Raw genomic sequence first — 27,441 nt, 5'->3', positions numbered from 1 at the left:
GGCTTCAGGTTCTCTGCGCACAAGGGCCTGCAACCCCAGAAAGTAGCCGAGATCAGCAGTCACATCTCTTCTTGCCTGCATGTGCCAGGGCAATCCAGCTGAACCGCGCCTGGTCGTAGGTTTGCTAGTCGCTCACAGGGCCCGTCTCTACTGATGCAGGGGCATGCAGCCCCTCCCATAAAGTCTAGCAATATCCAGACCCATAGAAGAATACATAGATCACTTCTGCTAGGCCTGAAGTCAGTCTGAGGAGCCCTGGCATTGCCAAACTCCTCAATTCCACGTGTCATTTCTTCCCCGATGTTTGTCTGTTCAGCTGGGAAGAATTAGCATTCCAACCACCAGCCAGCGGGGACCCCCGGAGCCTGCGGGCACCAGGATGGAAGAGGCGGGCGTGCCTGTCTTTAGCCACAAGTTTTATTGTTTTAGTATCAGCTCACCACACTTCAGCAAGCCACTATTAGGGTTTGTGGTACATTAATACACATCTGTCGTAGTTACACGCAATGGACTCAGATTTGTACAGCGTTTGTACATGGGGGGTGGGAGGGAGAATCAAATAACAAAATAAACATTAGCAGTCAAACCATTTTTTGTATCTTACTCACAAAATCGGATAGCCAAAAAATGACTACGCTACAAAATTGTAATACATACTGTACGGGTAAAATGTTATCATCCATTTATACATCTACTATCGCCTTGATTCTTGGAGGCCTATAGGTTTTAGTGGATTAATAATTCCCTACAAGATTGTGGTGAACTGCTAAAAGCTGCTGTAACCGGGTATTGGAATCTTTGTTAAGGTTTCATTTGCATCGTTTCGTTTGTTTCAGTGAAACCATCATGCACATCCACCGAAAGGCAAGGGAACTGATCAGCGGAGGGGATGGGGCAGTAGCTGGTGTATCTTGGCTATAAATTTAGGACCCATGACCGTGCATCCGTTTCACTGTTCTGAACTCTGAAAAGGGTCAAGTCTGGACTGTCCTTCAACTGCCTGTAAGATTTGTTTTTAGCTAAGATGAGGGGGAAACGTGGTTAATCTGGTTCTTCAGTAGCCTCTCCAACTGGCAGAGACTTTATTCTTCAGATGTTTTCTCAGCCAGCAGCAGGAAAATAAAAAATCTTTCAGACTCTGAACTAATATACTGGATAAAAAGTCAACCATGTGGACTCATAGCTCCTATGGATTCAAAACCCGTGCAGGTCCTTCTTTGCTCTCTGAATGGGAAGGGCACCGGGGTGGAACAGGCAACTCAGCACTTAGTGGTCAAATGCAAGACTCCTTGACTGGAGAGAAAAAAAGTCCCTCTTGCCTCCTCCTGGACCCCCCACCCTCCCAGGAGTTGTTGATCACTAGGGGTATGTCTGAACTACATCCCTTTTTTGATAAAGGGATGTCAACTAGACATATCAAAATCGTAAATGAAGCCGGGATTTGAACATCCCGCATTTCATTTACATAACGGTGGCTGCGGCTTTTTTTCACGAAAAGCTGCTTTTCGAGGGGGGGGAGGGGGAACCATGATCAAGATGGGAATCTTTCAACAGAAATGCCCTGTTTTGAAAGATCCTGTAAACCTCAATGAGGTTTCTGTCTTTCTGTCAAAAGATCCCCGTCTTGACTTTTTTTCCCCGAAAAGTCGCTTTTCGGAAAAAAAAGCCGCAGCCGCCATTATGTAAATGAAACACGGGACATTCAAATCCCGGCTTCATTTACAATTTCGATGTGTCTAAATCACATCCCTTTCTCCAAAAAGGGATGTAGTTTAGACATACCCTAGGGCAAGTTCTGCAGGCAGCAGTAGGTGTGACACCAGCGTGGAACAGACAATCGGACAGCCCTGGGAGTCACTGAGGAAAAAGCAGCCTCCTATCTTACTTCGGATTTGAAGCTCTAAACAAGATCACTGAGACCAACGCTGATGGGAAAGATTTTCAAATGGAGCTCAGCCCCCAGCTCCTGCGGATGGGAGTTAGCTGAATATCGTCCCTTTGACGACAACACCCCCTACTCCTGGATACTGAGGATCCCAACGACACAGAATGTGGCAGGGTGCTTTATGGGCAAAAGTAGCAATAAATACATAAACGCAGCGGACGGGACCCCTCTGACTTGCCCCCTTCTGCGTTCCTTTCCCCATTGGTCTCCTAAAATCTAGGGATGCAGCCGGCCCGTGAGCAGAGGCCCAGCATGAGCTGTGTGTGCTAGGGAAACCCCGCACCGCTGGCTCTGGGGCCGGTTTCACATTTGCAGGACGTCCCCGGCGCCCAGGCCTCCAGTTGGCCCTACTGCACACAGACGCATGCTGCTCCCAGCTGGGCTCCCCTGAGCAAGTGCATCTGCCTCTGGCGTAACTCTCCTGCCTGCAGGTCGAGTGGGAAATGGGGTGAGTCTACATGCAGCAGAGCCTGGGGCTGCCCAGGTGTGTCCCGGGAGAACTGGTTCTCCCCACGCTGTGCAGAGAGCTCTTCCCAAAAGGGCCAGCACAGGACTTGCAGGACAGCGCGACCCAGGGTGGCCCGTTGCTGTCGGGAGGCCCGTTGCTCTCCCCTTAAGGGCCACCCCCTGAGTTCTGCCTTAGAGAGCTGTAGCTCCTGGGGAGACGGCCCAAGCCAGCGTGGCTCTCTTCTACCGCTTGCACAGGCCCGATACCGCCCAGCGCTTGGTCCCACTCAGCCCAGCAGGGGGTGGCGCCAGACACGCCTCCCAGCGGCTGCTCCCAGCGCTTGGTCCCACTCAGCCCAGCAGGGGGTGGCGCCAGACACGCCTCCCAGCGGCTGCTCCCAGCCCTTGGTCCCACTCAGCCCAGCAGGGGGTGGCGCCAGACACGCCTCCCAGCGGCTGCGCCCAGCGCTTGGTCCCACTCAGCCCAGCAGGGGGTGGCGCCAGACACGCCTCCCAGCGGCTGCTCCCAGCGCTTGGTCCCACTCAGCCCAGCAGGGGGTGGCGCCAGACACGCCTCCCAGCGGCTGCTCCCAGCGCTTGGGCCCACTCAGCCCAGCAGGGGGTGGCGCCAGACACGCCTCCCAGCGGCTGCTCCCAGCGCTTGGGCCCACTCAGCCCAGCAGGGGGTGGTGCCAGACACGCCTCCCAGCGGCTGCTCCCAGCGCTTGGTCCCACTCAGCCCAGCAGGGGGTGGTGCCAGACACGCCTCCCAGCGGCTGCTCCCAGCGCTTGGGCCCACTCAGCCCAGCAGGGGGTGGCGCCAGACACGCCTCCCAGCGGCTGCTCCCAGCCCTTGGTCCCACTCAGCCCAGCAGGGGGTGGCGCCAGACACGCCTCCCAGCGGCTGCTCCCAGCGCTTGGTCCCACTCAGCCCAGCAGGGGGTGGCGCCAGACACGCCTCCCAGCGGCTGCTCCCAGCGCTTGGTCCCACTCAGCCCAGCAGGGGGTGGCGCCAGACACGCCTCCCAGCGGCTGCTCCCAGCGCTTGGTCCCACTCAGCCCAGCAGGGGGTGGTGCCAGACACGCCTCCCAGCGGCTGCTCCCAGCGCTTGGTCCCACTCAGCCCAGCAGGGGGTGGCGCCAGACACGCCTCCCAGCGGCTGCTCCCGCCTGAACGCGGGGGGGCAGGAGGGGAGGCAGAGCGAGGCAGGAAGTTGTTATTTAACCCTCTTTAAACCACGGGGGGAAGCGGGGTGTCACTTGAAAACCAGACAGAAAATGCGCATGAAGGACAGACGCGGCCTCCCCCCCTCGCTTTCGCACCCGGTAGGTCCCGGGTTCTCAGAGGTGCTGCCTTCCCTCTGCGTTTCCCAGAGCAGGTGGCATTGCCCCGGCCGCGCATGGGGAAGGCAGTGGGCCTCTGACCATTGGTTTCAGTGGGAGCAGAGGCAGGTGGCCCAAATACCCCCCCAACGTGATCCAAATGGCACGTCCTGCTCCTCAGCAGGGGGTTGAAGGGAGCCTAAGAATCTGCTGCAGCTCCCTGTGGCGAATGCTCCTTGTCCGAGCAAGGGGTTTGTCTCGGGCGCTTCGAGCCCTGCCAGCCGAGCGCCCCACTCCGCCCCAGGGGAGGCAGCGCCAGACTGAGGCTAGAATACACTCGGGGGACCGAGTCCGCGGGCGAATGCACACCGGCCCCGGGCTGCTCCTGCATGGCCAGGCACTGCCGATGGAGCGGGAGGTGCCCGACGGGTGCTCTGCCCCCCGCGTGTCAGCAGGTTTCTGTGCAAATGCGAGGGGGCCGTCGTGCCGGGGCGTCTGCGCACGTGGCTGGGGCCTCCACCTTTAAAAACATCGCCCTCGGTGTTGGTTTGGGGCCGGAGCTGCTTTCCGACAGCCTCTGACAGCGAGCAGGGGGCGTCCGTGGTGCCCCACAAAGAGGAAAGAACAGCGCTGGCGCCCTCCTGCTCCAGACGGGGCCCTCAGGTCCCTCCCATCCTCACCCCCAGGCGTAAGGCACTCTCGGAAGAAAGCTCACAGCAGCACGTTAGCCCTCCCCCATCCATCGGGCTCCTTTGGATAGCGTACCACAGGGCCCAACGACAACTGGGAACGGTCGGGGCAACCCCAAGGCAGCCCAATGCTAGGCTAGCCCAGCCCTTCCAGCTGGCGGGTATAATTCACTGCACTGCCGGGAAGAGGGACTCAGAGCCGAGAGCCGCGTCTGTCCAATGCGGCTACCTCCTGGGCCTGTTTTCCACTCACCCCCGCAAGGACAGGCCTCTCTATGAGGGTTCTAGCCAGCTGCCTCCAAAGCTTTAATGTGCACGTCCCTACTGGGCCACCACACACCCACAGGCCCCTGCTCTGCATCCCGGCCCAGCCAGCCCTGCTCAGAGACCCCCTGGAGGGGATCTGTACCCTGTACCCGCGCCCACCAGGGCTTCTCCCCTTCATCCACTCAGCTGAAAGACTGACAGGCCCACAGCTGAAATAAATTACGTCCCCTGACGCCAGAGGAGACGGCCCCGGGCTCTCCCACAGCCCTGAGTGGGGTCCCCGTGTTCTACAGCTGAGATGTCTTCGATGCAGGGAAGGAGGAGGATGGTCCCGCTAGCTCTTCTCCAATCTACCGTCGCTGGTTGGCGCACGCCCAGCCCAGCCGGCGGCGCCCACTTCCGCACTCCTCTGTTCTGTTAGGGATGGGGGGTGGAGAGGGACAGAGAGTTAGTTGCCTGGTGGCCAGAGTGCAGCCTCTTCTAGGGGCACACGTTGGACTTTACCCCTTCGCATTCCCTCTAGGGCTCTAGCCTCAGCCCCACCAGCGCTCAGCCGTACTCCAGGGAACGGGGCGAACGGAGAGCGTCCGCTGGACCGATACAAATTCCACAGTCAAAACCGATCTGGATCAGAAAGCAAAGCAAAAGGGTCCAGATGCCGGTAGGCTGCCCCCCGGCTCCATGGTGTCCTAACTCGTCTTCGAAAACAGCCGGCCCCAGTTAGGTCAGTTAGTACATTATAAACACTGTTCTGGTTTTAAAGTGACAACACTGTTGCTAGTCTCGAGGAGGTGCAGCCTTTCCTTGTTGGTGCGCGGGAGCAGATACTGGCATGAAATGGGCCTCACCGTCTCTTCTTCTCTGTCAGTGCTTGTCCTGGAAGAAATGAGCCTGGGTTATGAAAACAGGGGCCCTTGCCATGGCTGTGGGGACAAGGCGGATCTAAGTTACAGGACCCACTGGCTAAGTCTCTGAAGAAACCAGCAAACTTCATAGAGCCACACAGGTAAGGGGTCCCCGGATCAGCGAGTCTGACTGTGTCTATCACAAGCCACCAGCCCCCCCCAGCACCCGCACACTAACCCAACACCTGAAAGGACACCGCAGTATTCCGGCCCAGGGGAGACTTGACCATTGTGCGTCACAGGCAAAGACTGGGGGGCGGGGGCAAAGGGGAACCGAGGTGCAAAGACAGGGAAATGGTTAAACAAGAAAACCCCACGTCCACCCATGCTGCAGAGGATGGTGACACCACCCTCCCTGCCAATCGGACTCCGGGGAAAATTCCTGCCTCTCCCCCGCCCCTAGACCCTGAGCAAGAATCAGCCAGTGAGGCATCTGGGAGAGAAAATGCTTGGTGCTATCTCAGGACTTCGGTCCAGCCACGGCCGCCCCGATGCTTCAGGAATCTAACGAGGGGAGCGGGGCCATTTTTCTGCAAACACAGAAAATCTAAAACCCCAGGAAAATGGCCAGGCAAGGTACCGGGAACTCACTCACACTGAGCCATGCGACCAGTGAGAAGATACATGTCCGGGACAATGGCCCTTCTCCCTAGGCTAGCGGTGGGCAAGAATTCTTTGCTGGGGGCCAGTGCAGACGTTTTTGAAGTGGCCCCGGGCTGCACCGGAAGGGGCGGGGCCAGGATACTTCCCTGCTTTCCCATGATTGCTCTTGGGGTGGGAGAGCGCATGAAGTCTTTCAGAGGCTCTCCCTGGGCGCCTATGCCCCCGACGGTGGGAGGAGACTTCACGTGCTCCCCCTTCAGTCTCCAGGCCAATCAGAGCTTGGGGGTGGGGGAGCACGCGAAGTCTCCTCCCTCCCAGACGCGCCGCACGCTCCTTGGAGGGGGCGGAAGAAACGTTGTGTGTTCCCCCCCTGCCCTCCGGCCCTAATTGGCCTGGGGCTTAGGGAGCGGCAGGGCCTCCGGCGGCCAGATCCAGCCCATGGAGGTTCCCCCCCCGCCCCTCCCGCCCTAGGCTCTGAGGACCTGTGGGCACGTAAAAGTAAGCTCCTCCATCATGGTTCATACAGTGAAATACACAAGGGAGAAAGCCCAGATCTGAGGAGCTAAGGAAGGTTCTAACTCGGGCCGGCCTGGGAGAACGGTCCAGCAGGGACGATGCGAATGGACCGGAACGTCTTAGCTGCAGCAGGTCCAAGGCACCAGTGGGCACACTGCCAATTTCTGTGCCTGGTTAGGTTTTTAAGCGCAAGCTCTAGGGCCCAGCAGCTGAAATCTGCACTGTCAGGCCAGTCCCAGTTGCCCTTGCAGCGGCTCCAGGGAATTGGCCCCAGTGCCTTCGGGAGGGGGTGCTACACAAAGCCCATTGTCCTAGGTCAGAGCCTCATTTGAGGGGACGACCCCCAGTCTGAGACGTGCCACGGGCACAGCGGAGACCCCGCGGCCGAGTCCAAGAGCTCAGGCTTGTATAACCCACCTCTTGCTTGTGGGATAGATCCTGTTGATGGATCCCGTTCGCAGATCCCGAGTTTCCAATGGTCTGCAAGAGAACAGATGAGACTTGGTTGAAGATGGGCACTGATAAAAAGCAGCAAACCCTGCCTCCCCCCCCCCCCACACCCCTCCAAGAAGCTTTGACATCTGAGGGGAGGACTAAGCACCCTCTGGACAGATCTGACTGGGAAATTCGAATTTAACGATCCCCTAGCACTCTTGGCAACGATTTTTAACTTCCGCCTCCTGGTCAGACTCCCGGGGGTAACTGTATACGCCCTGCTGAATCGGCGAAGCGACTTGAGTTCTCCGGCATGCCACGCACTACAGCAACATGGCCGGCTCCCAGGAGATGCCGCAGCCAGGCGGAAGAGCCCTTCGCTTTAAAAACAGCCCAGTGAAAGGTTGATCGTGGCTGCGCAGCAGTGAGAGCGGGTTGCTTATCCTTCGCAAGTACAAGACACGCTGCAGGCGAGCAGGGCTGGGAGCAGCCCAACGTGGCCCGCGATGGCCCGCCAGCTTTCGTTCAGCGTCCTTGGCTACCCTGGCAAGATGGGCCGCTGTCAATTCCCCACCCGTGCATTGCTGAGGACGGCACAGGGGGATAGTGGAGGCAGAGCTCTGGAGCTTTAACTCACACAGCATTTACCCTGCAGCTACGGCTTCCCCTCTTGCTACACTGGTCGCGGACCAGGGCTCCTGAGCCAGGAGCAGCAGGCATAGCCAGAGAGAAGAGAAAGGCCTGGCTGAGTTTTGGAAGCTTCTGATCCTAGAAATTCAGGCGGAGCCTTTCAAAGGAAGCGATCTGTCCGGCACGCGCTCCCCGCTGGACTCGATATTGCTTCTTGCCTGGCAAACGATCCCTCTGGAGTAATGTCCCCGGTTGCTTTGCCCTGCCTCTCCAGCTCTCTGCAATACAGTAAATCCCCCAGTCCCTGCGCCTTGAGTGGCAGCTGCAGCCAATGCTACAAATTAGACTTGACCTTGCGAGGACAAGGGCACTGGGAACAAACGAGCTGGGAGGTCATTTGCTAGCAGCGAAATAAAACGATCGCTATGAATTCTTGGAGAACAAGCCTGAGTGGCAAACACTTGTCAGTTCCGGCCAAGCTCTGAGCGCAGGGTCTCCAGAGACAAGCGGCACGTGCGGTTGGTGTTTTTTTTTTTTTTTAATTATCACAGGCTAATACCGAGCTGTCGTCATGGCCACAGCAACAACGAAGTGCCAATTACTCGACAATGAGATGGAGACGGTGCTATTACACCGCACCTCCTGCAGCTCCCTGTCTAACAGCCAGGCCAGCCGGGCGTGGCCAGGGAGACGGGAGCGCTCGGCCGATAAGCCCGCAAAGGGAAAGCGGCGGCCTCGTGTGGCCATGGGCGATTTCCTCCTCTGGAGGGCTGCAAAGCCAAGGCTGCCCTGCTGAGAGCAGGCGGGAACCTTTCTTGGGTCGAGGGGCAGGGCTGGCCTTACCATGGGGCGAACTGAGGCGGTCGCCTCAGGTGCCAGAGTGCGGGGGGCGCCACTAGGACCCCGAGGGTAGAAAATTGGGTCTGCTGCTGGTGCATAGGTAGGTAGCAGAGCAGGGCCATGGGAGGAGTAGACCAGGAAGAAGGCAGAATTGAGACCTTTCAAAGTTTTGGCCCAAGCAAGGAGGCATCATTTTAGCGCCCTGCCTCAGGGGGGGCTGCTAACTCGCAGAAAAATCAGTCGGGGGCCGCACACAAGTGAGAAGAAAAAAAAAACCCCTCACTGACGTGGCCCCCAACTGAGGAGAAAGACGCTCCCCACGTTCCCCTCGCACACCAGAGCCTGGGAGGCCCAGCCTAGTAGATTGCGTGCGCCACGGCGAGGGAGCTGGAGAGCCAGTGCGAGCTCCTCAATGCTGGGCGGCCGCCCGAGCCTTGGGGGCTGGATCCAGACAAGCCAGGGGCCGCATCCAGCCCCAGGCCGACTCAGGGGACAGGGGCCGTGTCCTGACCCCACTGCACACTCCCCGCGTGACCCTGGACAAACCAGACAGGCCCGGGTTTGTAGTGCACTGAGGGGTAAGCTGCGCTCTGTCTCGCACCATCTCATGCGGGAGCTTACGTCTCGTTGCCACAAGGGATTTAGGCAGGAAGGACTCTAACTTCTAGCTCAGGGGGGTTCTGGCCCCTACGTGCCTTCCTCCCTTCTGCAAATAAGACGTAGGCTCCCAAATCAGGCAGGCGCCACAATGCTGGGGGCAGCGATGCCTAACCACCTCGAAAGGCCTGGCCCTTTGCCGCTCTGTGCCGCGAGGACCTGGGGGTGATCGTTCCCTTCGGCCACCCTTTGTCTCTGCTTGAGGTGGTTCGTCCGGGCGGGCCGGGATCGGCCCTCACTGCGTGTGTGTGAGACCTAGCGCACGAGGGGCCGCCCGTGCTACGGTAACACACACAAACAACGTGGAGGAAAGTACAAAAATTGTGAGACGACCGTGGGAAGTTGGCCAGAGCGAAATGCTTCCATGAAAAAGAGAGAGGGGTTTGCCTGTGTCGCCAGGCAGGAACGGCAGAGGTATTGCCTTCCTCTAGAAAAACTACACAGGAGAAGGGAAAGCGCAAGGGAAGATCCCTGAGCACAAGGGGAACACACCCACCATTGCCCAGCAGGTTGGACCTCCCTGGGCTGGCACCCTCAGGACCGGATGAGGGATGTTGCCAGACCAGGGGAGGTCATATCTGGCCTCACCTGCTGCTGGCCCCACCCTGACCTGCCCCTCCCATCAGGCTCCTGGACCCGCCCCGCAGCCCAGCTGAACCGCACGCTGGTGCCTGCCTCCCCCCAGCCCAACTGGGCCGTGCATCGTCCCCCCATCCTGCATCGCGCCAGGCTCATTGTCCCCCACCCCTGCTGGGACTCCCTGATCCTGGAATATGTGGCCGGACCAGAGAGTTCCAGTTTAAAGAGCTGCAAACCGCTGTTCCAGATACATTTTCGTTTGAGGCACTGTGCTCACAAGGGAAGGGACGTGCCTGTGGAGACGCCGACAGGACCGCATCACGTTTTGGATGACAACAAAGCTCTCTCCGCTACGACCGCTGTGGCGCGCGGTACAGAATGAAAACGCCCCTCGCTCTCTCTCACACGGAACAGGTGGCTGTTTTCGCCACACTTCTGTGCGCAGAGGAGTTATGTACCGCAAGCCATGCACACTCCTCTGGTCTTCAGGCGCCATCTTTTTATCGCATGTACAGCGCCTGGCGCGATGGAGCATAGGTCTCTGATTGGGGTCACTGGGTGCTACTGCAACACAGAGGGGTTACGTCTACACTGTCATGAATTTCCGGAAATGCTTAAAACGGAACAGTTTTCCATGATAAGTATTTCCAATCTAGACACGCTTTTCTGCAAAAAAGCCCCAATCGTCATTTTTGCGATCAGGGCTTTTTTGCGGAAAAGACTACTGGGCTGTCTACATTGGCCCTTTTCTGGAACAGTTTTCCGGAAAAAGGACTTTTGCCCGAACGGGAGCAGCATAGTATTTCTGGAAAAGCAGCTGATTTTTTACAGTAGGAAGTCAGTGCTTTTCCGGAAATTCAAGGGGCCAGTGTAGACAGCTGGCAAGTTATTCCGGAAAAGCGACTGCTTTTCCGGAATAAGTGGCCCAGTGGAGACACAGCCATAGTGAACCGTTCCTCTTCGGCCCCATTATGCAGCAGACTTTATGGAGTTCTGCACTTGGGGAGAGTAGCCACAAATCCAGTGATGCAGACTGCTTACCATATAACAGGGGTGGGGAACCTATTTTGGGGTGGGGGCTGCTGACCCCCAGAAAAGTCAGCTGGGAGCCGCACAAAAGTGAGAGGAAAAAGAACCCAACTGAGAAGCAGAAAGACACTCCTCACATGCCCCTCACACACCAGAGCTTAGGGAGCCCAGGTTAGTAGATTTAATGGGTCCCCCTATGCTCTGGGATGGGGCCAAAAATGAGGGGTTCAGTGTGGGGGAGGGGACTGCTCGGAAGCAGGCTTGGGGTGTGGAATCTGGATGGGAAGGAGGGTGCGGGAGTGGATTGGTGTGTCTGGGAGGGTGCAGGAACAGTATAGGAGTAGTAGGGGGCAGGAATGGGGGTGCAGCGTCTGGGTGGGAGGGTGTCCAGGTCCTTGATGCGGGTGGGGGGCCTCGGGGCCAGACCCAGGCAATCTGGGGCCCACATCTGGCCCCCAGACCATAGGTTCCCCACCTCTGCCATAAAACATCTGGATCTGTAACAGAGTTGCATGGCAGAGTTAAAATAGCCATTATGCACAGAGGCGGTTTAAGTGACATCCTGCAGCATTAAGTATCCTTCTGAATGTGCGTTATTAGAAGCAGGCACTTGCAGTAAGAGATGAATGTGTTTAGAAGGTAGACAAGGAAACTCTCAACCAAAGGAACACATGCAAGGCGTAAAACTGCCAGGCCTCTGAGAGATGCAAACAGATCGTGGACTAGAGAATGAAGGAGCTGAATGGAAGTAAGAGGGCACTGCCACAGAAGAAGCTACCAGGAACAATCAAGATTCATCGCGGGTAGGTGACAGAAAAGGCTGGGCAGGCCAAGATAAACTGAAGTGATTCCCAACCTCTGCTTCCCCAGCAGAAGACGCAGGACAGACGCTGGAAGGAATTCGAAAAGAAGTCAGAGAGGAAACAGGAAGGCTTTTGTAGCAGGCGTTTGGAGACGGGCTTGTCTGGCATCCAACCAAACCCGAGTCAGGCACAGTCCCAGAATACGGAGGGAGCTGACAAGAGAGGTGGGAAAACCTGTCCCAGAGGGCTCTCTATTGAAGCGCTTGCAAACTGAAGGAGCACGTGCTGATGGGCAGCAGGGAAAGCGGGTTCATAGAATCAAAGAGCTGGAAGAGACCTCAGGAGTCATCAAGTCCAGCCCCCTGCCCAAGGCAACCAATCCCAACTAAATCAACCCAGCCAGGGCTTTGTCAAGCCGAGACTTAAAAACCTCTAGGGATGGAGATTCCACCCCTCCCTAGGTAACCCATCCCAGTGCTTCCCCACATCCCTAGTGAAATAGTTTTTCCTAATATCCAACCTAGACCTCCCCCACTGTAACTTGAGACCATTGCTCCTTGTTCTGCATCTGTCACTACTGTGAACAGCCTTTCTCCATCCTCCTTGGAACCTCCCTTCAGGTAGTTAAAGGCTGCTATCAAATTCCCCCTCGCTCTTCTGCAGACTAAACAAACCCAAATCCCTCAGCCTCTCCTCATAAGTCATGTGCTCCAGCCCCCTCATCATTTTGGTCGCCCTCCGCACGCCTCCAATATGTCCACATCCTTTCTATAGTGGAGAGGCCCAGAACTGAGACAATACTCCAGATGTGGCCTCACCAGTGCCGAATAAAGGGGGACAATCACTTCTGACAAGAACAAAGAGGGATGGTGTAAAACTGTGTGTGTTTATTTATCTTCTTGAAAATGATGCACGAAAAGAATGAAAAACAGCCTTAGCTTATAATCCAGGGACAGGGCATTAATATAAACCAAGAGAAAAATAAAACCAAACAAAAAAATCTCTCCCCTTTAGGCCAAGTGAAAACCCAGCCAGGGCCACTGCTATAAAGAAAACATTTATTAAGCTGTTCCCAGTGTCTCTCTCCTCCACGGATACAGATAGAAAGGGCCTGGCTCCACTTTGAGCTGGGTACGTCTGTTCAAGGTAATCCTCACCTGAAGGAGACATACCCACACTCAGGGCCGGCCTGAGCCATTCGTGCACCCTAGGCCCAGGGAGTGTGGTGCACGCACGGCCCTGCCCCTGGGGACCCCGGCAGTAGCCCAGTCAGCCCGTAGCTTGGGCCAGCTCTGCCCACACTGGCTCTGATCGAGCTAGGATAAGCGTGGTCACATCAGTGCATGCAGCAGGAGGGTCCAGCTATGTGTGTGCAATCCCATCTGAGAGCATAGGAACGTACACAGGCCAGGAGCCCCTTACTGGGTGAGGGAGGTAACCTAGGCTGTGTCTAGACTACATGCCTCTGTCGGCAGAGGCATGTAGATTAGGGTTGTAGGCAAAGGCAAATGAAGCCGCGATTTAAATGATCGCGGCTTCATTTACATTTACATGGCTGCCGCGCTGAGCCGACAAACAGCTGATCAGCTGTTTGTCGGCTCGCCGCTAGTCTGGACGCTCCCCTGCCGACATCAAAGCCGTTTGTCGGCAGCCCCGTTATTCCTCGTGGGATGAGGTTTGCCGACAAAGGGCTTTGATGTCGACAGGGGGAACGTCCAGACTAGCGGCGAGCCGACAAACAGCTGATCAGCTGTTTGTCGGCTCAGCGCGGCAGCCATGTAAATGTAAATGAAGCCGCGATCATTTAAATCGCGGCTTCATTTACCTTTGCTGAACAAACAAATCTACATGTCTCTGCCGACAGAGGCATGTAGTGTAGACGTACCCCTAGTGACAGATGAAGTGGGAAAAGCTGAAGTGTTCAATGGTTTTTTTTCCTGTCTTCAGACAAGGTCAGCTCCCAGACCGCTGCACTAGGCAGCACTGTATGGGGAGGAGATGGGCAGCTCTCGGTGGAGAAAGAACAGGTTAAGAACTATGTAGAAAAGCTGGACAGACAAACCCACAGGGCCGGAATCAATGCCTTTGAGGGTGCTGAGGGAGTTGGCTGATGTGATTGCAGAACCATCAGCCATTATCTTTGAAAACTCGTGGTGATTGGGGGAGGTCCAGGAAATTGGTAAAGGCAAATGTAGTGCCCATCTTTAAAATGGGAAGGAGAATCCAGGGAACTACAGACCCGTCAGCCTCACCTCAACCCCTGCAAAAAAGTCAGAGGGGATCCTCAAGGAATCCATTTTGAAACACTTGGAGGAAAGGAAAGGGATCAGGAACAGTCAGCATGAATTCAACAAGGACAAGTCCTGCCTGACCAACCTGATTGCCTTCTATGATGAGGTAACAGACTCTGCAAACAAGGGGAAAGTGGTGGATGTGATGCACCTTAACATTAGCAAAACTTTTGACACAAGCTCCCACAGTATTCTAGCCCGAAGAAGTATGGCTTGAATGAATGGACTATAAGGCAGGTAGAAAAGATCATCCGATAGGTAGTGATCAGCAGCTCGATGTCTAGTTGGCAGCGGGGGTAACCTAGACAAACTGGAGGACTGGACCAAAAGAAATCTGATGAGGTTCAACAAGGAGAAGTGCAAAGTCCTGAACTTTGGACAGAAGAATCCCAAGCATTGCTACAGGCTGGGGACCGATTGGCTAAGCAGCAATTCGGCAGAAAAAGACCTGGGGATTACGGTGGATGAGAAGCTGGATAGGAGTCAGCAGTGTGTCCTTGCAGCCAAGAAGGTAATGGTGTATTAGGGTGCATTAAGAGGAGTATTGCCCGCAGATATAGGGAAGTGATTGTTTTCCTTTACTCAGCATTGGTGTGGCCACGTCTGGAGTATTGCATCCAATTCTGGGCTCCACCATTACAGAAAGGATGTGGACACATTGGAAGGAGTCCAGCAGAGGGCAATGAAAATGATTAGGGGGCTGGAGCGCATGACTACGAGGAGAGGCTGAGAGATTTGGGCTGGTTTGGTTTGCAGAAGAGAAGAGTGAGGGGGGATTTGATTGCAGCCTACAACTACCTGAAGGTAGGTTTAAAGAGGAAGGAGCGAAGTGTTCTCAATGGTGACAGATGGAGGTCTAGGCTGGATATTAGGAAAAACTATTTCCCTAGGAAGGTGGTGAAGCACTGGCATGGGTTCCCTAGGGAGGTGGTTTAATCTCCATCCCTAGAGGTTTTTAAGTCTCGGCTTGACAAAGTCCTGGCTGGGTTGATTTAGTTGGGATGGGTCCTGCTTTTTTAGCAGGGGGCTGGACTCAATGACCTCCTGAGGTCTCTTCCGACCTTATCATTCTATTATTCCTGCTGCTTATGTCGCCGTGGCTATGCTGCTATCAGAGCTAGCCTGGAAACGTCAACACAAGCTGGAAATTACCCCTGCAAGCCTGAAGCGTAGATGTACGTACGTGTGTACACACACACACACACACACACACACACACACACACACACACACACACACACACACACACACACACACACACACACACACAGTCCATTCTTTGCCCACAAATGCAACTCACTCTGGGGATGTCTGAAAATCATCCAGCAGCACGTTTACAGTGTAAGAAAGGAAATCAATGCTACGTACACATGAAATGAAGAGATACACATGACGTTTCCATCTCAATTGGTCGACTGTAACTACCCGCACTGGAATTTGGCGCGGGAAACAGGAACTAACATCTTGCGCTGGTGAAGGGTGCCGAAGGAGCCACACCAAGGCATGCAGTGGGTTTTAGATCACCTCTGAAAGGCAGAATCTCTTGGAAACACAGCCCCCTCCCTACCATTCTGCTTTGTTCCATCGGGGGAATCCCTACCCACCGTGCCGGTTGGGTGTTGGTTTTCCTTGGCCCCGTCAGAGCATTTGCACGGAGCAGGTGGCTGCTGCTAGCTGCCCAAGTGTGGGGGGATGTGCTACCTGTGTCTTCTCTGAAGAACTTCGCATGGCCTCCATGAGTTTCTCCATTTGCTGACCCTGATCGAGGGCGTGCCGCAGGACGTCCTCTGTGCTGACCAGTCGGTGCTGCAGCCGGAGAACCTCAGACTCTGACGAAGGGTCGATCAGGGAGAATCGCCTTTGATCTGTTACCGATTTCTCTTTATCCTTGGCATGTACACGGCCCAAAAAACAAAGAGGGGAGCAGGTTAGACTCTGGTAAAAACATAGACACTAGAGGCAGAGTACATCTGAGGGTGTCTAGTGCCAAATGCTGATTTCGATAACAGATCAGAGCAGACTGTGAGTCTGGAGAGATCCAAGTATTAAATGTGACAAAGCTGCTCAGATTTGTTGCTAGCTGAATTCAGTTACATAAGTCTCCACATCTAGAGGTCGCTGCAGACTATAGGAATCACACAGAGGCAGCTCTAGATCTGAAGAAATCATTATCTTAATCATTACTTCTTCAATCCCCGTATCAAGCAACAAACAACAGGAGGAAACAGGAAGCTTTGTACTTTCTTCCTTTTCTTCTCTTATTCTTTTATTTTAGGAAAGCTGACATCTTGCAAGAAATATATAAAACCAAATTACTCCCGTTATTGCTTGAGATACAAAGAAAGTATTGCCAATTTTTTAACAGTCCCTTGAAAAAGCACACACAGCCAGAGAGATCTTAATTACGCAGATTACATTTTTATACAGTAACATAAGCATGCATGCCATTTTACCCTTTTAGAATAAGACAGCTCTTGCAATTTTATTACAAGTCTCAAGGTATTTGGTGTTTTTCTTAAAGCCCCTGCTCCTGGAGGCAAGTGATCATGAACATCTCAATTTTCATGAAAACCAGACAGTTTCTAGTTGTTGCAAAGAAAAGAAAAGAAAAAAAAAAAAAAAAAAAAGACGACCCAGGAGCATTCTAAAGGCTCAGGGAAAAAAGCAAATTAAAAAAAAAAAAATTCAAGGTTTTTTTAATTTTCAGGTCTTGATTTACAATTTTTTTTTAACATCTGGGGTTGGCAATCCAGACAAAATGAGAATCCCAGCTTGAATAGAAATGTAGAGCTCTCTGTAAGTATAAGTGAAGGCACATATCTAAAAAAAGGGGAAGGCAAATGTTGATGAAGGACAGAGATCTAACACACATCCCCCATTCCGGTCCACTTCACCTAGGTGTGTGCTAAACCTGACATCCATTTGTGAGACGGTGCCTCTGTCCAAGACACAACATGCAATGAATCAGAAATGTGTGTGGGAAGGAAGGCTTGTCATAATCCATATTTTGACATTTCACAATAAAATGACAGTGCCTGCTCTCCAGCAAGATACTTTTGCAAAGATTTGCTATCAGCAGACAGCTCTTTCCACTGGCAACCAGGCCTTGAACTAGACAAAAGATTGGAAATGACCAGTCATTTCCAATTCTCCACTGTTAGGCACCCAATCCGAGATCCCTCACGGAGGCCGGATTTTCAGAGAATTCCGAATGCTCTCCCTCTGAAGGTTAGCACTCTTGAGGGCGTATTAAATCGAGTGTCTTAAATGGGGCATGAAAAAATGAAGGCATTCAAAAGACACTGAGCCATCGAGAATATTGAGGTTCTGGTGTTTCCCTGTGGGCCCCGCCCTTAGAGATGGGGGTGCATTGCAGCTCCCAGGAACACATCCAAGGGTGTTGCAGACAGACTGGGTTCATATACACAGGACACCAAAGGAAGTCCCAGTGTAACTTGTGGCATGACAGCAACATTCCAAAAATTACGGCCAATTCCAATATACCAAAGGAATCCCCAGGGTGTGAGAATTCTTCCCACGTTTGTTTGTTCTGCCACAAACATGCACCCCCCCAAACACAGGAGCTAGGTGAATCCCTCCCAAACAACCAGCAAGGAGGGGTGCACCTTGCTCTCACCAGCACTATCAGCTTTTCTCTCAGCCCTTTGATGTCGTCTTTGAGTTTCTGTTCTTTCTGCCGCCACTCTGCTTTGTGCACCTCCCGGCTCAGGTCCCGCTCCGGCCCCGGCGAGTGTCGGTTTGCTTCCAGTAGCAAAGCTCGCAGCTCATTCAGGCTCCTGGGGAGGGATGGAAAGAGCCTCGCAAAGGGGAACATTTATTCGGTCTTCTTCTGGGCGCAGCCCGGGGGAGGTCACATTTTGCAACGTCCCTCAGTTTTGCAAGAGGCCAGTACACGAGGTGGGGTGTGAGAGAGGGGCCAAGCCACGAACCTTGTGTCCAAACGCCGCGGAAACACGGGGAAAATTCACATCAGCACCCTCAGCTTTGCGGCTGGACCCCACCATTAGGACAGGTTTTCAAAAGAGCGCAACATGGCAGCGGGTGTGCTGGAGGGAGTGAGGCTTTGCCTTCCCAAAACACCAGCCTGGCCCCGCCCACACTCCGCCCCCAGAATGCTGTCTGTAGGTCTACTGGGGGCCGAGTGTGGCTGCCCCCGGTGCCTGCGCTCCCGGCTGGGGAGGCGGTGGCTACACATCTGCCCTTCCTGGTGCTCTGGGGCCGGGGAGGCTGGGGATGCGGGCTGTCCACCCATCCTCCTTCCCTCCCCTCCCCTCCCTGTGGTGGGAGTGGGGGCAGGGAGGCAGCTTGGCTCTAGGGGGCGGGGCCTCATCAGAAGGGGCGGGGCTGGGTGCTTGCCCAGCCCTACCTTCGCCGACTGCCCATGGAGCTCAACATCCAAAAGGCCAATATTTTTTAAAAATGTTGCCCGCTTATTTCAGTGCCTCCATGGCAGCTGAGCTGCGCCTTGAAATCCTGGGATAGTGGTGGGAGCTGAACGCTCTGGCTAATCCAGCCTTTGAAACACTAACCTGGCCCCCAACATCCTAATAAGCCAGAGGCTGGGAAAGTTGAAATCTGGGTTTTAATCATTCCGCTCATCTTTTTGGTGCACGGAATCGCGGTATCCAATAGGGCCACTTCCAGAGTGGGCTTGACAAATGCTTGGGCCCTTCAGCCTCTTTAGTTAGCTTCTAAAAGACGAACCTTTCCTTTTTGAGTAGCTCCTGGCTAATCAGGACCAACTGGCCTGACGCATCGTGGGTTTTCCTGGACAAGGTCTCCAGCTCCGCTTCCAACCGCTTCTTTTCCTTCAGCAGAGACTCTGCCTTCTTCTCTCCAGCTTTGCATTTACTTTCCAATGCTAAGGGAAGAATAAAAGGGGAGGAAAAAGTCTACTAGCCCCTACCGATGTGCCTGTTATGGGTGACTTCATTTCTCAATTCCATTGCCACTCCTTGAAACATGGGGCTAGCAAGTTATGCCTAGTTAGTGATCTGCAGCCGCCACTGCAGTCTATGAGGGTATGTCTACACTACCCCCCTAGTTCGAACTAGGGGGGGTAATGTAGTCATACAGAGTTGCAAATGAAGCCTGGGATTTGAATTTCCCGGGCTTCATTTGCATAAAGCCGGCCGGCGCCATTTTTAAATGCCGGCTAGGTCGGACCCCGTCTAGCGGCACCGACTAGCTAGTTCAGATTAGGCTTCCTATCCGAACTAGCTGTACGCCTCATGGAACGATGCGTGGAACGAGGCGTACAGCTAGTTCGGATTAGGAAGCCTAATCCGAACTAGCTAGTCCGTGCCGCGTGTAGCCGCGCGGCACGGGGTCCAACCTAGCCGGCATTTAAAAATGGCGCCGGCCGGCTTTATGCAAATGAAGCCCGGGAAATTCAAATCCCAGGCTTCATTTGCAACTCTGTATGACTACATTACCCCCCCTAGTTCGAACTAGGGGGGTAGTGTAGACATACCCTGAGAGATCAGCAGGTGCCACCCTCTCTGAGCGGAGATTCCAGAACTGATAAACCCAGCTGCATTGACATCTGTGCCCCTCGTGACCTCACGGTTTGTTAAGATTATTGGACCAGATTCTCGTCCTGTAAGATACAAATAACTGCAATGGGATTCGCTTGCATCTATCTGGGGCAGAACTGGGCCCACTGCATCAAGAACAAACATGTGCTAAGCACAATCCTCTTACACATGGGCAAGGGCATGTTCTAGGCACAACACCGCTAGGTTGCTTTAATGTAGAAGCCCTCGGTTCTTCTCACAATGATGGAGGTACCAGTGACGTAGCCGTGGGTGGACCTGATTGGGCTGTGGCCCATCCACTTTCCATCCAGGTCCACGCACACTGGTTGGGCATGAGAGCTGACCCCGTTGTGCCTGGTGCTCCGGCCAGGGAACAGGGCTGGGGTGTACCCTGCCCACCTGAAATCAGGGCCCAGCCAATGGGTCCTTGTGGCTATATCACCAGGAGGTACAAAACCACCACAATCTAGTTCCCACCAGTACTGGATAAGGGAAACTTACCACTTACTTGGGCCTTTTGGGTTTCAGTCTGGGAGACCAGGGACGACACCTCTTTATCTCTTTTACTCAGCTTATCTTGCAGATCTTTAGGTGAACAGAAGGGTATGGGGAGGGGTGAGAGAGAGAGAGATAGTTTACATCCTGGTAACTGCTCTGCCTGCTCACACAGGGAAGGCCATCGGTGGTATAGAGACATTTAGAGCTCCATGTAGAGCCCTGCAAATCCTCATACATCCACGGGATGTGGATGCAGGTATCCGTGGCTCATTTTGGCAGATATGGATGCAGATACAAACTGTACATATCCACAGAGTTCTAGTTCCACGGCCCAAATTGGAGACAGATGCAAACATAGAAGTATCCACTAGGGATGTGAAAGGTTAACCTGTTAGCCGGTAACCCTTACCAGGTGGTGCGTGCCAGTAACGGGTTAACAGGCAGCCCCGCAGGGCCGGTGGCAATAACATTTAACTGATTAAACAGGATTTTACATCCCTAGCATCCACCCTCTCGAGAGTGGCAGAGATGGGTGGCACCAGCAGGGCTGTGTCTTGGAGCATCTCATCCCCATTGGACCTTAAGTGAAGCAGAGATGCCAGACACCAGAGGATGGGCTTAAACAGCAGCCGACAAGTGAAGGAAGGACGAATGAAACATGATGATAAAGCAAACAGAGGAGCCTTCCATACGATTCCATTTGTCACCAACCACCTTGGCAGGCAGGGGTGATGAAAAGAGCCAAGATAGACTCGGAGGTGGCCCCTGTACACAATCCAATCAAAGCCTTAGATTTGAAGTGCTGCAACATCCCGAATCGGAGACAGCTTTTTAATACACTTATGCGCAGGGCAGGAGATGGACTTTGCTGGGCCGTGTGTGTGTGTGTGGGGGGGGGGGGGCGCCTTGGTTACTGGCTCCCCCAGAAGCCAACCCTTAGTGTTGATGGACCCCGTTCTGCCTCCCACAGCCAGATCTCCAAGGTGCCTGGTCCATGCCACACGAGGGCTCTGGAGGCAACTTTAAGGCCGGGGGCTCCAGCTGCTGCTGCAGTAGAAGTGATGGCAGCCAGGAACCCCAGGCCCTTTTAAATCGGCAACTGCCCCCTTTGCCCTCCCTGTCGGCGGCCCTGCTTAAGCATGGTTTGTTCTGAGCTTAGACTCAAGAGAACTTGCAGCCAAACACACATGCACTCACTGACCATCTTAGATCAGCTGCTGGTGGACACAGGGCAGGGACCAAACCTCGTGCTGGTGTCCTACCCTAGTTATCCAACTCTCAATCAAGTATCTGCTTGGGTATAACACACACACCCACGTGATATTTGCAGGGCAGAGAAAAGGCGGCAGAATGAAAACTCGCGTGCGTGGGGTGAAGAGAACAGGGCATGAAAATATTTCAGTCTAAATCCACACGGTGTATGAAAGATGCTCCATGAACTAACTAGCGTTTGCGCTGCATGACACTCAAACCATGCACAGCAGCAGCAAGCTGCATCAGTTCAAACAAGGATGCCTCCACACAGCAGGGCAGAAAGCATGGATCCAGGCCAAAGGTTTTCCAGACTCTGGAGTTGTTCAGATCCAGAGTTTGGCTCATTGCAGAGACGGAAACCACTGTGAAATTGTAGCTCCGAACCAAATCTGATCCAAAGTTCAAGTGTGTCCAGATCTGGGATTTCATTTCAGGCTTATATCTAATGTGTAGCAAGACGGAGGGAAAACTCCCAATTCTTCTACTCAACTGCAGCATACATTCAGCATTCCCATTAATCCCTCTCTGACAGGACTGATTTTTGCTCTACGAGCCAGATTCGGCTGCTGTAAAAATCAGTGCCAGTCAATAGATCACTGCCCACTTTCACCCGCTGGGGTCCTGGCCCATATTGTAGGGGTGAGGCGAAGACTTTGGAAGAAGAGTCCTCCACTGTATTTGCTCAAACAGACTGGACAGCCACACAGGTGAAAAAGCCAGTCAACCAGTGCAACCTACACAAAAGCACCAAGATGACATGAACTTTGCAAGCCCACTTCAGCTAACTCGTCCTAGCTAGGGCGGAAGAGTGAGGGAGACAGCGCATCAGTCACTCTGACCAAGCAGCTGCAAAAGGAGCATGTCAGCAAAATACATTACCTTCCATAGCCTGCTTCATCTTTATCTTCTCTTCTGAAATATCGTTCGTTTCAATCATCTGAAATAAATGTAAAACACACATAGCTGCACATATGCGCCCACTAACTCTTCACTGTCATTCTTCCAGAGAATCAAACCACAGTCCGTTAATTTAAAACTCCAGCAGGAAGAATAAGTAACAGGATTGGCACTAACGTTCCTTGGTCTTCATATCTTACCAATCAGATTTACCCCCTTTTTCAAAAGAAATCTCACAGGTGATGTTTTTTTAAAAATAAAGTCATTTGAACAGCTAAGCAGTGAGGTGAGGAGCTGGCATTATCTTACTGGAAGGTTCAAATTTCACAGTGGATCAAAGCAAAGGCCCAGTTTCCATTTCTAGAGTATGCAAAAAAGAATCGTTAGGAATGGGATCAACCGTAAACTCTGGATGCAGGGGTCACACGCCCCAAAGCTAGAGGGCCGGGGGCTGATCTGGGGTTATGTTTGGGCCGAATCGGATAAGGCATTTTTTGGATTTTCATCATCAACTAGGAATTTGGGGTGTATCTGTTCTTGAAGCCTCAGCTTTAGACACCGTAAAGGGCTGAGGATTGAAGAACAGGTGCTCAGCTTCTTCAAGGGGTGTCAAGTTGGATCCCTCCAAATTGCAAGTCCCTGAAATAAAGGCTGGTCCTCGGACTCCTTCTGGGTGTCTTTTGGTTTCACTCTAAGCTGGTATCAGAACTAATCATGGGATTTACAGCCGTGACTCCAGACACGCTACAGTCAACATGAAGAGTGCCTGATTCAGAGCAAAAAAGCAGCACACGCTTAAGTGTTTCTCTGAACTTAATGGGTAGCAGATTTAAAACTAATAAAAGAAAGTTCTTCACACAGCGTGTAGTCAACCTGTGGAACTCCTTGCCAGAGAAGGCTGTGAAGGCTAGGACTATAACAGAGTTAAAGAGAAGCTAGATAATTTCATGGACATTAGGTCCATAAAAGGCTATTAGCCAGGGGATAGAAATGGTGTCCCTGGCCTCTGTTTGTCAGAGCCTGGAGAAGGATGGCAGGAGACAAATCGCTTGATCATTGTCTTCGGTCCACCCTCTCTGGGGCACCTGGCGCTGGCCACTGTCGGCAGACAGGATACTGGGCTAGATGGACCTTTGGTCTGACCCAGTACGGCCGTTCTTATGAACTGCAGCCTCAGCCCTTTAGCTTTTTCACAATTAATTCCAGACTTGTATCATGTGGACCTTTCTCTGAGACAGGGCGATGGGGGGCAGCCATGTTTAATTTAGACCACTGTCAGCCCTTGCAAAGCACGAAGGGCTCTGATATTAATGCCACAGGCATTCGTTGGGACAAATCTTCCTGCCACCCACAGCAAGGGATCAGAGACTGTTTTAAAGCAACAGCAGCTGTAGGAGAACATGAGATCGGTGGCCACAAACCAGACAAAACTGGATTCCCATAAGAAGGGCAACAAGTCAAAAGGTCACCGTGGAGTAGAATCCAGTCCCTTGGCTGCTCCCCATTTGGGTTTTTTTCATTTTTCCCCAGGGGCTGCCATGCTGTACCTGTCTCGGGGCCATGTTACTGTATGCTCACTATTGTCCCTTCACCATTTAACTACCATGACTCGATTCCTACCACTGGCCATAAGGGACAACTGCATGGATTAGCTACAGCCAAGGCCTCCATGCAGCAGCGCATCTTAACGCTGCTCAGCTTTAAGCACTTCTAGGTCCCCCCAGCTTCACCAAGATAGCTAAAAAACCAGAATTTTCCTCTTTCAATGGGAGTCTCCTGCTTTTGTTCATGCATTCATTCAAGCAACAACGCTGCATTTTCGTGGCCTTCATTTGCACCAGACAGTCAATACGATTGCTTTCTCTGACTCTTAGTTCTTTCACGACACTGAGCCCAATCGCATGCCTCAAACCCAATGGGAGTCTTTCCATTGACTTTAGTGGGTTCTGGATTGGACCTCTGGTTCTTTTTATTTACTCTTCTTTGGGTTTAGGATTGGATGTAGGTAGAAATTCTTTCACGTCCCCCTGGCATTTTCTACCAAGGAACTCACAGTGTATTTTCTCCTGAGTACAACGGTGCTGGGCCCCTGGTTCTATGGCTTTGGGTGCCACACTTTACCCTTTTGGACTTGTCTCCTCTGTACTTGGAATCCAGGCCTAACTAGAAAAGAGGGTGCCCAGTGGAAACCCCTTAAAATACCACTAATCAATGCTTAAAGAGTCTTCCTTCTCACGTTGATTCTTTCCTTTCTTTCACACCCAATACACCTGCTGCTTTACTAGTATTAAGCTGCTCCCCGGCAAACACAATTACAGCTGCTTAACTTTACAAGCGTGCAACCGATGGGACTAGTCCTGATGATAATATTAAATACACAGTAAATGTTTGCAGGATTGGGGCCTTCATTTGCAGCAGTTGGGTACCATTCAACTGCGTATTCACAAGCAAAGAATGCATAGTCCTAAATTCGCTTGTGGCTGTCTGTGTCCCAATGGGACAGGAGCTCTCTCTTGCTTTGAGTATTCTTTTCAGCTAGCGTCTGGGGTAAAGCGCAAGCACAGGAAGAGGATCCAAACATTCGGAGGCCCTGAAATGATTTTCCTATTCACAAGTGGTGTGAATAAGTCACAGAGCGATTCCTTTCTCCTTAGGTCATCTCATCGAGACGGGAGGGTACCATGAGACAGGCAGCAGGACATCACAACAAGCAGGCTCATATAATAAACTCGGAAGGAACAGATTCCTCCAGAGCTATGACCGTTATGACAGTTACTGCCTGTCTTCCAATCAGCACTGAGACACGGATGAGTCACCTTTAAGTCAGCCATATCCTCATGTGTGACACGTGCTTTGAGTGGCAGACTTCCCCTCCCCCACTGTTAGAGCATCCCCATCAGCTACCCCATTACACCCACCCTTATGAACACCCCTGTCAGGTAGGGACTTACCGATGCCCCGTCAGAAACGAAATGCACCTTCCCAACTTGATACAGCAGCTCCGTGGCAGAACCAGCATAGATACACTGGCTACGTCTAAACTGCATGCCTTTTTCGACAGAGGCTTTGTCGACAGATACTGTTGACAAAGCCTCTAGATGCTCTTTTTCGACAGACTACGATCAGTACTGTCGACAAAGCAAGCCGCTTTTTCGAAAGAGAGTCTAGATGCTCTCTTTTGAAAAAGCACAGTTTGCATGCAATAGCGCCTTTATTTGAAAGAGTACTTTCAAAAAAAGGCGTTATTCCTCCTAAAATGAGGTTTACCGCTGTCAACAAAACTGCCGCGTTCTGTCGACTTGCTGTTGACAGAACGTGGCGGTAGTGTAGACGCAGGTTTAGTTTTGTCGACAAAGCCCTGTAGTCTAGTCACACCCACTATGTCCCAGTTCTGTCTCCTGGCTTAACCACACAGCAGCCTGCCTCTCTCCTGGCTCCCACTGCCTTCCCTTGAGTGAAGGGTGCCCTTGGGTGAAGTCCTAGGGGAGGCAGTGGCCTTATCCCCTACCAGTTCTGTCTTTTCCCCTCCGCCATGGTCATGGTTCAGCCCTTCCATAGCGGCGACACGTGCACGGAGCGCAGGAAGCGCCTCGGCATTAGCCACTCCGGCCCGCCAGCGCACGCCTCCTACTCCGGCTCCCTACACAGAGCGGTGCCCTTACGAGTGCCCTCACTTCCCTGAACTCGCACGGGACAGACCCCTCCACCCGGTGCAGGCAACCCCTCCTCCGTCCTCCCATGGGCTCGCCCAGCCACAGACGGGGACTGCTCAGAACAGCAGAGCAAGAGATGGATAAACGGGAACCAAAAATATCAGACGGCTTTAAAGCCAAGGAGCCCAAGCAAATGAGAATGGGCGGTGGGTGCGTTAGGCGGGGGAAGGCGTTGCCTGGCTCCGCCCACACTCCACCCCCAGAATGCTTGCTGTAGGCGTACTGGGGACTGAGTACTGCTGTCCCTAGCGCCTGCCCTCTCTGTGCTCTGGGCTGGGAAGGCTGGAGCTGTGCCCACTCCTCCATTCCTGTGCTCTGGGGCCAGGGAGGCAGGGGGCATGTGCCACTCGCCCTCCCCGTGGTGCTGGGGTTGAGGAGGCTGGGGATGAATGCTGCTTCATTGCTTGGCGGGGGGAACACGGCTTGGCTCCCATGGGGGGCCAGGCCTGAGCAGAGGGGGTGGGGCTGGGCAGAGGGGGCACCCACCACCCTTCACCCACCACCCATGCAAATGATACCAGGTTAGCCCTATGAGGAATACTAGGGAGAAAGAACAAACAGAACAGCCCAAACCCATACGTTGGCATGCTGAGAAGGATGCAGAGCCTCCATGGACTGCAGTTTGTTCTCTAGGACAAGCACTTTTTCCTGCAGTCTTTGGATCTCCTGTTTACTCTGGGCGTCTGTTTTCTGTAGCGTCTCATAGTCCAACATCTTCTTCTCCGCCAGAGAAATCTGCTCTTTCAAGAAAGCTATTGCTTGAGCCTGATCTTTGTATTCACTGTGTAGCTTCTCCAGCTCGTGCACTCTCAGTTCGGCATCTCGGCACTTGTCCTTCATGTCCTGAAGTTCTAGAAGGTGCTGGTTTGTTTTGGTTTCCAGCTGCATTTTCCAGTTGTTGTTGCTTTCTTCTACTTCATCGCTGGCCTCCTGCAGTTTCAGCCTCAGGCTTTCTTTCTCCTTTATGTGAACCGCGGTCTCGATATCATGCTTAGCTTTAAGGTTCTCCAGTTCAAGCTGGTGTTCCATCTTTATGCTCTCTACCACGGCCTTCAGCTCAACTATCTCCTTGTGCTGGGTGTCAGGGCCTGTATTCAGGGTGGCTTTGAGGTCTTCCAGAGATTTCTGGTGGTCAGAAGCCAAGGTGTCCAACTTGGATTTCCAGTTGTCCATCAGCCCCATGTTCTCATTGGTGGCTTGTTGAACTTTATGTTTCAGGTCAACAATTTCCTGGGAGTATTTTTCATTGAGGGCTTTCAGCTTCTCTATCTCCTGCTGGTACTTCTTCAGGGTCTTTTCATACTTCTCCTTCAGCTGGCTGCTCTCTTTTTGGTGCTCCTTGCTGGCAGACAGCAGCTGGTCTCGCAGGCGAAGTGCTTCGGTCTGGAGACCAACGCCATGGTCTGGGGTCTCGGCCTGGTTGGAGTTCCTTAAGCATTGTCTCAGCTCCTCCACCTCACTGCGTTGGAGACTCAACTCTTCCTCCAGCTGAAGGATTCTAGACTTCTCTGCTACCGTAGTCAACTGAAACAATAAAACAAAAGGACACAAAGTAAGTTCTC

General features: G+C 53.1%; 1 protein-coding gene across 5 annotated transcripts in view; it reads right to left on the bottom strand.

The window, feature by feature from the left end:
* Positions 1 to 397: 397 nt before the first annotated feature.
* Positions 398 to 27,441, bottom strand: part of CLIP2 (CAP-Gly domain containing linker protein 2) — a 163,872-nt gene continuing 136,828 nt past the window's right edge. For all 5 annotated transcript variants that reach the window (XM_089772209.1, XM_075904303.2, XM_075904302.2 and 2 more), the window contains 8 exons: positions 26,459 to 27,403; positions 22,149 to 22,206; positions 20,019 to 20,102; positions 18,685 to 18,841; positions 17,597 to 17,756; positions 15,661 to 15,846; positions 7,113 to 7,175; positions 398 to 5,547 (listed from right to left, as the gene is read on the bottom strand). In XM_089772209.1, coding sequence (XP_089628335.1) covers positions 5,536 to 5,547; positions 7,113 to 7,175; positions 15,661 to 15,846; positions 17,597 to 17,756; positions 18,685 to 18,841; positions 20,019 to 20,102; positions 22,149 to 22,206; positions 26,459 to 27,403 — 1,665 coding nt within the window. In that variant the 3' untranslated portion in view covers positions 398 to 5,535. The remainder of the gene's footprint in view (positions 5,548 to 7,112; positions 7,176 to 15,660; positions 15,847 to 17,596; positions 17,757 to 18,684; positions 18,842 to 20,018; positions 20,103 to 22,148; positions 22,207 to 26,458; positions 27,404 to 27,441) is intronic.

Source organism: Pelodiscus sinensis, chromosome 21 (genome assembly GCF_052426305.1).
Source record: "Pelodiscus sinensis isolate ZL-2025 chromosome 21, ASM5242630v1, whole genome shotgun sequence".
Taxonomy (NCBI): domain Eukaryota; kingdom Metazoa; phylum Chordata; order Testudines; family Trionychidae; genus Pelodiscus; species Pelodiscus sinensis.
The sequence above is the reverse complement of the archived record's forward strand: the minus strand, read 5'-3'. Positions and strand labels throughout refer to the sequence as shown.